At 39.3% G+C, this 12,683-nt stretch overlaps 2 protein-coding genes across 12 annotated transcripts in view; both read left to right on the forward strand.

Annotated features, from left to right (window-relative positions):
- The window catches only part of LOC146457978 (uncharacterized), a 134,247-nt gene that overhangs the window by 110,837 nt on the left and 10,727 nt on the right, over positions 1-12,683 (forward strand). The gene's annotated exons all lie outside the window — the stretch shown is intronic.
- LOC146457983 (uncharacterized) overlaps positions 3,832-12,683 on the forward strand; it is a 97,208-nt gene continuing 88,356 nt past the window's right edge. The window contains exons 1-2 of the mRNA XM_085091084.1: positions 3,832-5,487; positions 10,837-10,914. Of these exons, the coding sequence (XP_084947210.1) occupies positions 4,227-5,487; positions 10,837-10,914 (1,339 nt within the window). The 5' untranslated portion in view covers positions 3,832-4,226. The remainder of the gene's footprint in view (positions 5,488-10,836; positions 10,915-12,683) is intronic.

A 12,683-nucleotide genomic window follows, 5' to 3' on the forward strand; every position in this document is an offset into this window, starting at 1 on the left:
GATGGTGCAGAAATCTGCGAACCGCTTTGTCTTGGGGACAAAGCGCACCGGAACACGTTCGCTTGATCGGAGGCAGTACGGCCTGGCAATTGACACGCGAGGAATTAATGGCTTAAGGTGGGGGTAAACGTGAATTTGAATGGGATTTTTAGAGGTTTGAAGAAGGGATAAAAGAAAGAAAATGATTTTTAAAACACCAACAGACAGTCGATAACCACGCAAGAGCACCCCAGGTTGCTAGTGGACTAACTGGGTACCCGTCTATTAATTATTAACTACAAATTCTAATTTTAAAACTTCACTAAATCTTCAATATTTCTTATTTCTCTTAATTTTACCAATCCTTCTAGAAAAACTATCTCCTCCCAAATATACCCAAAATTCACCTAAAAATTCACAAAACACCTAACAACATAAATTTACGGGATAAGCAGAGAGTTTTTGGATTGCTTGAAACGTGAACGAGATATTTCTATTAAACCGATTTTAAGCGGCGTGGAAACGGCTTTCAGGTTTACCCCCGCCTTAAGGACAGGAGACGACAGGCAATCGCGCTTGATAAAATTTGTGCAAGCTTCCTCCCTTCTCTGGGAAAGGGCAGTGATGCCAGATTGAATTAGGGCATCGTCATAGTGACAATTCGGCAAAATGATGCGTAGGGCCCTTTTTTATACAGATTCTATAGTGTCATTTAAGTACTTTGGCAGGGCTGCCCAAACAGGACAGGCATATTCTAGTACAGATCGTACAATGCTACAGTGACTTGCACTAGCTGCTTGATGGTGAGGCCACTCTTCTTAAGCGCGCGCAGTGCGTACAAACGCTGGTGGAGGGTGCTGCTCTGCGCTGGATGGAAATGACGTAATCATTGAGAAGCTGCTGTCTCTTGCAGTTCTCGTTGATTCAAGAAACAACCATGATCTCACATCATTGATGATTACAGCTGTTAATGGAAGATTAGATGCCTTTGACTTTCTGATAGCTCAGATCCGTCTTTGAGAGACAACAAGGAGTAGAGTTGGTTGCATTATGCTCAACAAAGCCGCGGAAATCAGATAATCATTTAGAAGCTTCTGTCTCTTGGAGTTGACATTGATTCAGGGAGCAGGGGTGGCGTAACATCACACATGGCTGCAGCAACTCATTGGAAATTAGAGGCATTTAATCTTCATTGAGAAACGAGAAAAGGTTCAGCGTACCGCACTTCACTATGTTTAGTGGAAATGACGCGATCATTGAGAAGCTGCTGTCACTATGGCAACAAATCGTGGTCCCTGACAGTTGAGGTTGTCAGTTTTCTTCTCAGTAAGGGAGCACATTGACCTCTTTTAGCTTGTAAATCGTGAAATAATTTTGAGATTAGCAGAAACGTGTAACAGGAATTATAGGGGGAAATTTCTTGAAATTCCTTGCCTAATCCCCTAGGTTTTATTTAAAATAATTAAACTCGCTATTATCTCTGTTGACGATAATTACTTTATAGAACCATTCACACCTCTAACCATTCTTTTCATCAAAGTGTTCATAAAATTTGTTTTAATTGAAATTGAAGCGATTGTCCTGTTTCTTGGTAACAGGCGAAATAAATAGGTCTATGAACCTGTTAAAGGCAGGGGTTCACATTTCAGCGCATGTGCATGCGCAGAACCGTGAACCCCTCCCTTCAACGTGTATCCATATTTTAGTTTGTCTTCTTAAAGTGACTTCACAGAAGCCCGTCAGGAGCACTCAACGAGACTCAACGTTTTCAGAGAACACTTAAAATGTTGTCTCTTGTGTTCCCAAAACATTTCGAGGTTTTTTAAAGGCATGTTTGTGTAACCCAATAAAGTTTGATCTGTTCGGACGCTTTGGTGTTAAAATGAAAAAAAGTCTTATCAAGCGGAATCTTATTCCCAGAATTTACGAGCCATTGTTGGCTTTACGAAAATGTTAGCTGACCTTTCTTTGCATTTTTTACAACCTATTTGCACGTCCAAAAACAAAATGAATTAGTTTTCCGGTCTTACAAAATTTTGAGCCAACATTTTACCAAAGAAAACTCAAGTCCGTCCGCGGCGCAGGCTAAAAACATTTGGCGATAGCATGATACGCTTTGTAGCCGATCTTCCTCGTGCTAGGATCTTCCTCCTTTCATGTGAACAGTTAAGTGAAAGGGAATTCAATTTTGTTTGACGATGAAGCATGTGAAATCTCTCTAAACATTACATGCTTTTGTTGGTCTGTTAGTTATTGTTGTTAAGCGAATACCAAGCAGATAGGGTTTGATCAGTAAGTAGAAACAATGGAGTAATTTTAATTTTTTTAGTTTTTTTAATTGAGATCAGTTGTAAAATAATTATTTAATTAGTAGTACACTAGACTTAAATTGGAAAAATGAGACTTTTTTTGCACATATCATATCTATAATAGATGATGACGTATACCTGATTATTCCAGCTAAATGGTTTGTTTCCTGTTTTTCTCATAAAGACAACTCTTAGAGTTGCTGTTCTGTTTTGAAAAGTCTACTTAAAAAATATCAATCTTAATTCTTTAGTTTAGTATTATGTCTGACGGTAACTTGTTTTTGACTCTGTACATTGAAACATGTAAAGGACATTTTCATTTTGTCACAGGAATGCAATGTTTAGAAAAAAAAGTTTTTTTTAATGTCACAGGACGGCGAGCATGAGTGTGTTCTCTTCTCCGTCGTAGTCCTTAATCATGGCCGCCAGGTTAGCAGGCCAAAAAAGCCGGGACATCTGATTAACCTTCATTTTCTGACGGCCTGGCAGAAAATCTTGCAGCCAATCTATGTTTCTTTTCCTGCCCGAAATGCTTGCTGTAGATCCTGGAGTGGGGTTTGATGGAGGCGGTGCTGTACTCTGGTGTAAACCAAGAACCTCCAATTCCAGTCATAGTTTTTCCTTTTGACGCTGTGCCAACTCTAACCATCTGTCGATGTAACCTTTGCAAGCCACTTGAGATCATACAAAAGGAAGCTGTGGGATTCTCTTTACTGAAGACCTTCCAAATCGAATTGCGCAATCTGGCTCCACGTTTACAGATTTTGGCTTCTGTGCTGATTTGCTAGCTTTTGTGTTAAGAGACGTCTCAGTGGTGTCATGAGATTGGAACTCACGCTAGTGAATGACTCCAAGGAGTCGAGAGGGCAATTGTTCCGGATGATATTGAGGAAATCACTAGCGACCGAAATAGCTCACAAGATTGAGCAATCTGGTAAACTAATTTGTACATGGTCCAAACTATGATTCCGGCATGTTATTTTTACAAAGATCTCAACAAGGGAAGTTGATGTTGTTTGATTCAATTGTTGAACGTCATAACAATTTGTCGCAGTAAACCCTAAAAATGATCTGATTTATTGTATGCTGTCCTCACCAGTCAATGCCTTAAATGGGCAGTAGACCTAGATTTAGATTTGCGAGAACTTAGCCTGCGTGGAAAGCATAATCGTGGAGGGGGAGGGTAGCCTTCTTGGGGAAGAGGATGTGAGCTTGCTCGCAGGCTAGGGGGAGGGGAGCGAGAACGAAACTAGATATACTGTGCTATACGCAGACTAGCGAGACTCAAAAGTAATGACATAGTAGCTAAATCATAGCGGTATTTGCAAAGAATCTCGCCAGCAATCAGACCAGACTGTCCAATCAACCCGCTGGGATCATGCTTAATTTTAGCAGCGCTCTTTTTCCGCTAATTTGCTCACTTGGTAAAATTTCCTTCGGGTTTCCCGCGGGAATGGCTCACTGACAAATAAATAATAATAAAATGAGGTTCTAAAGAAACTGTAGTGCCGTATCAGTGGGGAATTATTTAGATACGAATATTGGATTTTATCAATTGAGTTATTAAGGTAAATCAGTTGCCGGTATTAAAAGAGTAACAAAAGCCCGGAAAAGGCGTCTGCTCTCGCGGGCTATTTGTCAAAGCGAAGAGTGGCCAATTTAACTAGTAAAGCCCAATACATGTAATCCTAACCGCATGTTAGACTTTACATGAAATATTTATTCAATACTTGAAATGATAAATTATCTTGTTCAGTTCGGATGTCGACTCTCTGTGGGGATAGACGTGCAGTGGATGATTTGTTAACACATATATGACATATCTACTAGACAAGTTTTCCGGTTTCTTCTTCGGCTTTCTCGTCTTCTTCCTGTGAGTTATGCGTGTATAAAAGTTAAGCTGAACACTTTGCGATTTTACCTAACTAAATTGTGTACATGGAGACGGGAAACAGCTCAGAAAGTCGTGGGAAGACTGTGAGTAAAAAAGACCGTCAGCGTGTTAATGTTTTGTTTGTTTGCAACGAGTGGAATTCATCCAAAGGCGGTTTGTCGACTTTCAACAGAGAGTTTGCGATCAATTTGGCGAAAGCTTCAAGTGAAAAGATCAAAGTTCACTGCTATGTCACCAAAAGCAGTGAACTAGAGAGGGAAGATGCTAGAAAAAACGGAGTGAATGTAATAACAGCTGAAAGTGTTCCCGGAACTTCTAATCCTCTGGATTGGTTGAGACTGGCGCCTCCAGAATTGCCACATCCTGATATTGTAGTAGGCCATGGACGCAAGTTTGGTACTCCTGCTTACTGCATTAAGCGGTCAACAAACTGCAAGTGGATTCAGTTTGTTCATGTCTTTTGTGAAGACCTTGGAAAGCATAAAGTGCCTGAAAGTCCTGGGCTTGATACAATTGAAGAGAATGAGAAGAAGCATAAAGAAGAAATCAAACTTTGCAAAGCAGCAAATGTGGTTGTCGCTGTTGGCTCACGGCTACAGGAGAAGTACAATAATTGCTTACCAGACATTGAGGTACAGGTCTTCACTCCAGGGATTTTGGAAGGCTTTTTCTACCTCTCGGATCAGAGACGTGGTAAAGTTCAGGGTAGTCTAGATGAGTTTAGTGTCTTTGTTTTTGGTAGAGCAAGTTATGAAGATCTTGTTCTGAAAGGATATGACATCATTGCTGGTGCAGTGGGTTCTCTTGGAGAGAAATTCAAGGTCACATTTGTTGGTGCACCTGAAGGTCAACATAGAAATATGGAGGAGTGGTTCCTAAAGAATACAAAGGTGAAACGTAAGCAGTTGACAATCCGTGGTTACTGTGATCAAAATGAACTCAAGACGATGTTCTATGGAGCTGACTTGGTTGCCATGCCTTCTCGCACTGAAGGTTTTGGACTGGTTGCCCTTGAAGCCATCTCTGCTGGTGTTCCTGTGCTTGTTACTGTTGAGTCTGGAATTGCGAAAGCTTTACAGAAAGTAGAAGGTGGAAAGTCTGTTATTGTCAAGTCAGAAGAACCAAAGGAATGGGCCCAGAAAATCAAGAAACTGTCTAAGAAGAAGCCAGAAGAAAGACTTGATGATGCCATTCGTCTAAGAGAGAACTACAACAAGACATACTCTTGGGGTACACAGTGTGAAAGATTTACAGAGATGATTGGGGTTCAAAGGAAAGAGACATGTGATGCTGATCATGTGAATGGTATGTGAATTATCCCAGCCTGACCAATCAATGAAAAAGCCAGATCCTTAATTATTATAATAAGAAATTATCAAATTATGAAAGTTACCTGTCAGAAGTTTTGAGTTTTGCAATAATTAAGTCATTTAATTTTTTTTAAAGTAATCCAGTGTTCCAGATAACTTTCAAAATCAGAGAGCCAATGAAGAATTTTGAGGGGTCAATAGCTAGTGATTCTCTCTAAATCTTCTTAAGTTTGCCATTTATTTTGTTGGGTCAGGAAGCCAGGCTTCTGGGGTCTTTGACCTGAGACCCCTCTCTTATCTGGAACACTGGTAATCCATATCCCAAATTTTTTAAAAAGCAGTTTTATGTTACCCTGAAGTTGTCACACATGTACCTGTAGCAACCTGCAAGTTTTGCTACAGCTTTTGAGTGCAGCATCAACACATTCCTGTGCCTCTTTCATGAGGTTTCACATGCTTTCGTTAAACTTCGAAATGTGCTTGACATTCCTAAGGAAGAAATGTTGCTGGCGTAAAATTGAAGAACAGTTCCCCAGTAAAGCTCTCAGTTTAAGTGTCAGGCCATAGTCAAGTAAACTGTTAATGACTTGCCAGTTACCTGTTGGTGACTTGTTGGCAAGCTGTTGGTGGGCTATCTCATGTCGCTGTTAAAACTGTTGTCTATAGACATATTCAGCTAACGCAATGTTGTACCCAATTCAAATCTTTTGGGCATCAAATGTTTTGTTTTAAGTATTTCCATATCATTTAAATGTGAATGCCACGTTATAATGCAAATGCAATAAACAAAGAATCTTAACCCGGGGGATCTGAATTGGGTACAACACTGGGTTAGCCAAATAGGTCTATTGCCACATCTCTGTAATATATGGTTGGTATAATGAAGAAATAAACAGGTTTTGTTGGTAGGAATGGGGTGGGTTAGCCTTGAATTAATCGTAATTCATCTGGAGAGTCTTGTTGGTTGTGATGGGTCAGGTAATTCCTGTTTTGTTTTAGTTTGTTTTTTATTTTTATTTTTGTTGAGGGTTCATGTTTGTTGATTGTGTGGTTCGAGAGAATATCCATACCCCACCCACGTAAGATCAATGAGGGGGAGGCCCAGGGGGGGTTGGGGGGGGGGGTACTCCGGATTTCAAGTGACGGGGATGATCGAATGGTGGCAAGAATCAAAACCCGAAAAAATGCCTAGGTCTTCAAACAAAACCCAGAAAAATCCCTGGACCAAAAGTTAACCCCCAAATAATCCCATGCTGAATTTCCGAGCCTTAAAAATTTTCATAAAGCATTAAATGATATAACACGGAAATTAAAACATAGGAAATTTAATGGTTGAGTTTGTTTATTCATCATACCACCTGAAGTTATCTTTTCCCTATCTTGAGACTCAACAGTCAACTCACTTGAGACACCCAAGAACATCTTCTGCTGACAATAAAATTATGCAGAATGACAACGTGGCTGGGATACGCAGGCACTTTTACAAATCTTCAGATTGTCTTTGGAACCCCCAAAAATTCCTTCTTAAATCAAGCCACCTAAAAAATACATGATAAATTTTCCCAGCCAAAAAAATCCGGAAATCGAAAATTTCAAACCTAAAAAAACCTTAGATCATCCCCGTCACTTGAAATCCAGAGTACCCCCCCCCCCCTTATGGGGTGGGGTGGGGGAGGGAGGTTAATAGACGGAAATTTCCAAGGGTTGGAGGATGTCCATATTAATAATTTCTCCATAGGGTAAAGAAATTCACCAAAAAATCGTGAAGTTGACATAATTGTTAGTTGCCACTGCGAAAAAAAAAGTGTTACCCAGAACAAAAGCAGCTCAACCGATGGGAGAAGTGATGACTTTCCTTTGTTTGGTATTTTTCCAAGTTCGACTTCCCGGGGTGATCAGTCGCTCTTATGTCGTCCAATTTTGGCTGACTTGACGATCATTTGAAGTTCAAGTTTTAACATGAACAAGATGCCTATACTGGCATTTACGCGTGATGCTGATTCATTTATTCCAATGGTATGCTTTGCAGATTGATAAAACTATCCTTGCTTATGGAATACTTTTGAGTCACGATGATTGCGTTATGTTGTTTCCCTTGTAGTTGTACTGGAAATCTATTAGTGATTACGATAAGCTTACAAATAACCTATTCTCAGTCTCGTCATGGTTCTACAACTGTCAAACAAGGCATGATCCCTTCGCCAGGAACTCTCCAATTTCCACCGTGTTAAATGTCGAGTGCTTCTCAGAAATTATTCTTTTTATTTACCCCTTTTACTGCAGAAAGTGCCATGTCACGCATCAGTGATGTCGTAAACAAAATTATGCAAATTTCTGGTGAAATGAATATTTATGGTGCAATCTAACCTGACTTGCACGTGATTCGAAGTTGCAGCCAATAAAAATCACACAATTCTTTCAGGTCGTGCATGGGATACGGCAAAGTTAAAAAAACAGGGCAATTTTTGACTCCCAAGAATACAAAAGGAATGCGCTACCGAATTTAAGATGCTGGCTGACTACGTCATCCCGCGTAATAAAAGCCCTCTTTACTTGTATTGTAGCATCAAATGAGGACATTTTAAAAAGGTTTCTGAATGCAGCAACTATTTTGAAGAGCATTGCCTGTTCCTAATTCCACAGGCAAGCTTGCAATTGAAATTTATTTCAGACATTACAATGCGTATGCAGCGCTGTCGTGTTTGATGAATTATTTACAGGTGTATTTCCCATAGGAAATTTGCTGCAAACACAAAACGTGTATTTTCTTCAAAGCAATCTTTCACATTAAAAATTTTAGGAAAAAAGGGAAAGGATTCTACAGAGACATTTTCATCCACTGAATATTGAATGAACTTCGCAGTCGAAATTTGCTCCGGCACTAAGCACAAAACTTTCTCAATGTATGCAAATTTCGGTCAAAATTGAATTCTGTTAGACATAAAATGGCAACGTTCTTTAATAATTATTATTGTGGTAACTGCTGTTAGTACTCTTATATGGCAATGTCTGGTCAGCGGCTAGTTAAACAAGTACAATGTACAGTTTATTTGATACAAACATTAAGTAAAAATGTTGAAAACAGAAACTTGTTTTCTTTCTCGATTTCATTTCATTCAAGAACTCAGTACAGAGATGACTATTAAATGCCGAGAGGTGAACTACAGACTAATTCATTTGAAGTTTTGATTATTAACTAAAACTGTCAACAAATCATCCTGTTCACAGAGAGGCTTTCTTGTGCATGCAACCAGTTTTGGACTGGGTTTTCAAAGTCCTCTATGCTACTTGAAAAATCCAGCATGGTATATTCGATGTACAACTGGTTCATAGCAGTTTCTTTGCGGTAAAATTTGCAAATGTTTTTCTTCGGAGGTCATTACAAAAATATGGAATTTGCAAACTAAGGTGAAAAAAAAAGTTGGAAATTCCTGGGGGTTGGGGGGTCTTCAAAGAACCCCTTGGAATGGAAATTCCAGGGGTGTGGGGGTGTAAAGCGAAAAACCTTCCATGGAGGGGTATGGACATTTTCTGTACCACACATTACAACTCAATCTGTAATTTGTTTGCTGTAATACATTCAGGATGCAATTTTGCTTCACAAAAATGAATGAATTGCAGTGAATTAGAATGTGCGTGTTAAGCAAATACCAAGAGATGGTTTATAGTACTAAGGGCAAAATCCCCAAAGCAATAATAAAACACTGTACAGCCAATGTGTGGGATACTCAGGTATATTATTGTTGGCCCAAAAGCCTATTTGGCTAAAACTGGATCCAAAAAGTCTGAGGGCCCACAACATAACCCAGAAAAAGAGAGGAGGGAGTTAGATGCTACAGTCACTAATTTACCTGAGAGCCATGCCCCCTCCCCCACCCAACCTGTACAATCACAAGGTCTCTTAAGTGGCATGGTTTTTCATCATTTGTTGTTGATGTACAGTGATGTTGGAGCATGCAGGCAAATTTGGCTTGAGTCCATGTCTCAACAAATTTATGATTCCCACTTAACCTCCTTTTCACTTGTCCGGAAAAACCCTTTTGGAAACGTTTTATAGCATATCTTCATTACGTCACTTTTATATTGAGTATTTTATTTTGTAATTTTTATATTAATTATTTTATTTAGACTTATTTGAAATCTTGTCAATAAAGACAATCTATGGTAACTGAGATCAACACAAGCATCCTCAATTTTAGGTTTTAATGTTTGCTGTTGTCATTTTTTGTGGTGCTGAGGAAAAGCTTGAACATAGGTTTGGCCAAGAAAAACTTGACATAGGAACAAGGACCAACAAGTTCAAGAAAAATATAATGGTCGAGTAGTATGACTGTGATTTTTGCGTTTTAAGAGAAACCAATAATTTTTGCTACAGTATGACACATTGTTATATAGCTGAAGTTTTTCCCACCAAAGGACATGCATTCATTGACTAGTTCATAGTTACATGACATCTAACAATAGAACTGTTTGCCGCCAAAAGCCTATAAGTGTGTAACATTTGGAAAACTATGATGTCAGAGGGTAACCGTGAACTGTTAAGGCTGGTTCACACGTGCAACCCAAGAACAAGCACAAGCCACGTTCAAACACAAACGCAAGCAGAATGACAGATGCGCATGCATTTCAGGTACCAAGATGGCAGCAATTTTGTTCCTAGAGTTCCTGAGACCCTAGACCAGCAGACGGGAAATGGTGGAGGACGCCATCTTGGTGTGAATGTAAACTGTAGAGGCATGGAAAGAGTATTTTTTATCTTGTGCTTGCGTTTCCCTTTGCGTTGCCTCAGTTCACATGTGTGAAATGCAAATACAAGCACAAGGAAATGAAAAATTTTCCATTTCTTGCATTGGTGTTTGCATTTGCGTTGTGGGAGTTCACACGTGTGTTTGTTTGTGCTTGTGCTTGCATTTGGATTTGCATTTGTGTTGCTCTTGTGAACCAGCCTTTACCTGCGAATGTTGGCCATCTATGCATGTCAACAGAGCATGAATGAGGGTGGTGTGATGTTGTCATAAGATTCAGCACAGTTTCAAAGTTTTGTTTGAGAAACGTGAATTCCATGGATCATTACTTAGCCTCATTCACTGGCCTGCAAGACAAGGTGGATTTTCATGCTTTTGTTTTACATGACCTGCAAAACAGCTCTTTCCTCAGCAATTCCCTCAATTAGTGAGATAAAGCAGACTTGAAGCTGTACAAATTAAGTTTAAATTTCTCATGGATGCTGAGTTTATAATCCCCCAGCAACAGAGGTCTGTTATCTAGATATCAAAGCTAAACACAAACCACTACTTTTGTTGCTGATTGTGTGATGAAAACTTTCCTCTTTCGATTACAATAGGTTCAGGTGCCAAGGGTGCTGGCAAAACTGTTGCATTGGCTGGTGAACACAGAAAAAGGGAAGCAACCAGAAACCAAGGTACCAGTGCTGGTAATTACTAAAGTATAGACTTTATATGGATCTTAAAGAGTGTTTAGTTTGTGTGGTATGATTGATTTGGTGGGACTTCTTGTGAATTAATGTTTCAACACCCTGAGCTGATTAAGTCATCTTAAATCAGTAAAGTCAGTGGTGCACAAGTCAGTGCTTTTGAGGACTTATTGGTGTGTTACTGAGATATTTTCTCAGCTTGTTCAGTCTACTGATTGTCAACTCTGTTGTCTTTTGTTTTCCAAATTTGATCTATTTAATGTCTTTGTTGTGCTATATGGCAAATCACAGGAAACCCGTTAATTTTGTTTCCTTCAAATCTCAATGTCTCGCTTGACTTCACCTTGGGAAACAATATAATTTAAGAATCTTGGGAAACAAAATTAACTGTTTTCTCGAGACCAGCCAATTTAAGTGTTTGAGTAACTCTTGTCCCATGGTCTACTATTGTTGAAACATTGAAGCTTTTGACTGTTTCACACAGTTTTCATTAACAAATCATTTGCTGGTCAGGAGACTGTGGACATTAAAAGAAAAATCAAGGAGGCAATCCATATCCAATGCCAGGATCCAATCCTAAAATTATAGAGATAGGGATTTACAAACTTAACTAGCCGCGATTTTTTATCCCTTGTTGTCATGTGACTGAATACACATAAGTCACATGACAAAATACACATCAGTCATGTGACAACACTGAAGACAGTATTTGAAGATGAAGACTGTGAGAAACAGTGGAAAGCTCCAATGCTTCCAGGTAAGTAGACCTTGAGTCAAAAGTTACTCATACAATAAATATTTATTGTTTAAGATTCCAAGGTCAAGGATGAGCATAATTTCACAGTATCAGTCATATTTTAGTGTTTAGTGTTACGCATAACTCAGTTGTTTTGACATTATGTTTGATAGTGATCTAACTATCTTGGCTTCATTGTGGAATCAGTTACACAATTGTGAAAGGCATCCTCATTGTTATTTTTGTGCTTTATTATTAAAAAGTTCAAGTTTATTTAACAATTATTCCATGAGCGCGCGTTGGATATGAGATGGTAAATAGCCAACGAGGCGTGAAGCGCCGAGTTGGCTATAACTAATCTCATATCCAACAAGCGCGAATGGAATAATTGTTTTATTAAATTCTCCGCGTTTGGACATTGCTGTTGAAGTTTACCGAATTTTTATATTTTAAGAAAAAATTTCTTTCAAATTTAAACAACCGGATGTTGAGGCAACCTCCGACCAAAGCGCGCAAAACGTAATGATCACATGACACGCGCAGCTCTTTGCAAACGGAGTTGAATGAAAAATCGAAAGCGAAGAAAATCGGACACAGTCGGACATCTAAAATTCAAGAAACGTTTAAATGTACGAATTATAACCTTTCTGAGACTAGCATTCAAGTGCTTTTCAAGTTCCAGCTCATCGAGAAGCGTAATAGTTGTGCACATTTAAGCAAATGTTCTGCTTTGTGGTGCCGAGCGAAGGAAGAGATCAGGGCAAGGACGGCTTTTTTCATGCTGAACTGAATTCCTCACGGACGATTTAAAACAGTTCAGGCAGGTCCAAGTGTACAAGGTACAACCTCACTGAGACAAGCATTCAGTGCGAGTTTTTAAACTTCACGCTTATTTCAAAAGCGTAAGAGCTGTGCACATTAGTGCAAATGTTTTGCTGAGTGGTGCCGAGCGACAGAAATGAACATTATGGCCGCCGCTCGTACGGATTTCATAGATGAACCATCTGAAGTCCTTGTAAAT

Source organism: Pavona decussata, unplaced genomic scaffold, assembly GCF_977016875.1.
Source record: "Pavona decussata unplaced genomic scaffold, jaPavDecu1.1 SCAFFOLD_234, whole genome shotgun sequence".
NCBI classification, from domain to species: Eukaryota; Metazoa; Cnidaria; class Anthozoa; order Scleractinia; family Agariciidae; genus Pavona; species Pavona decussata.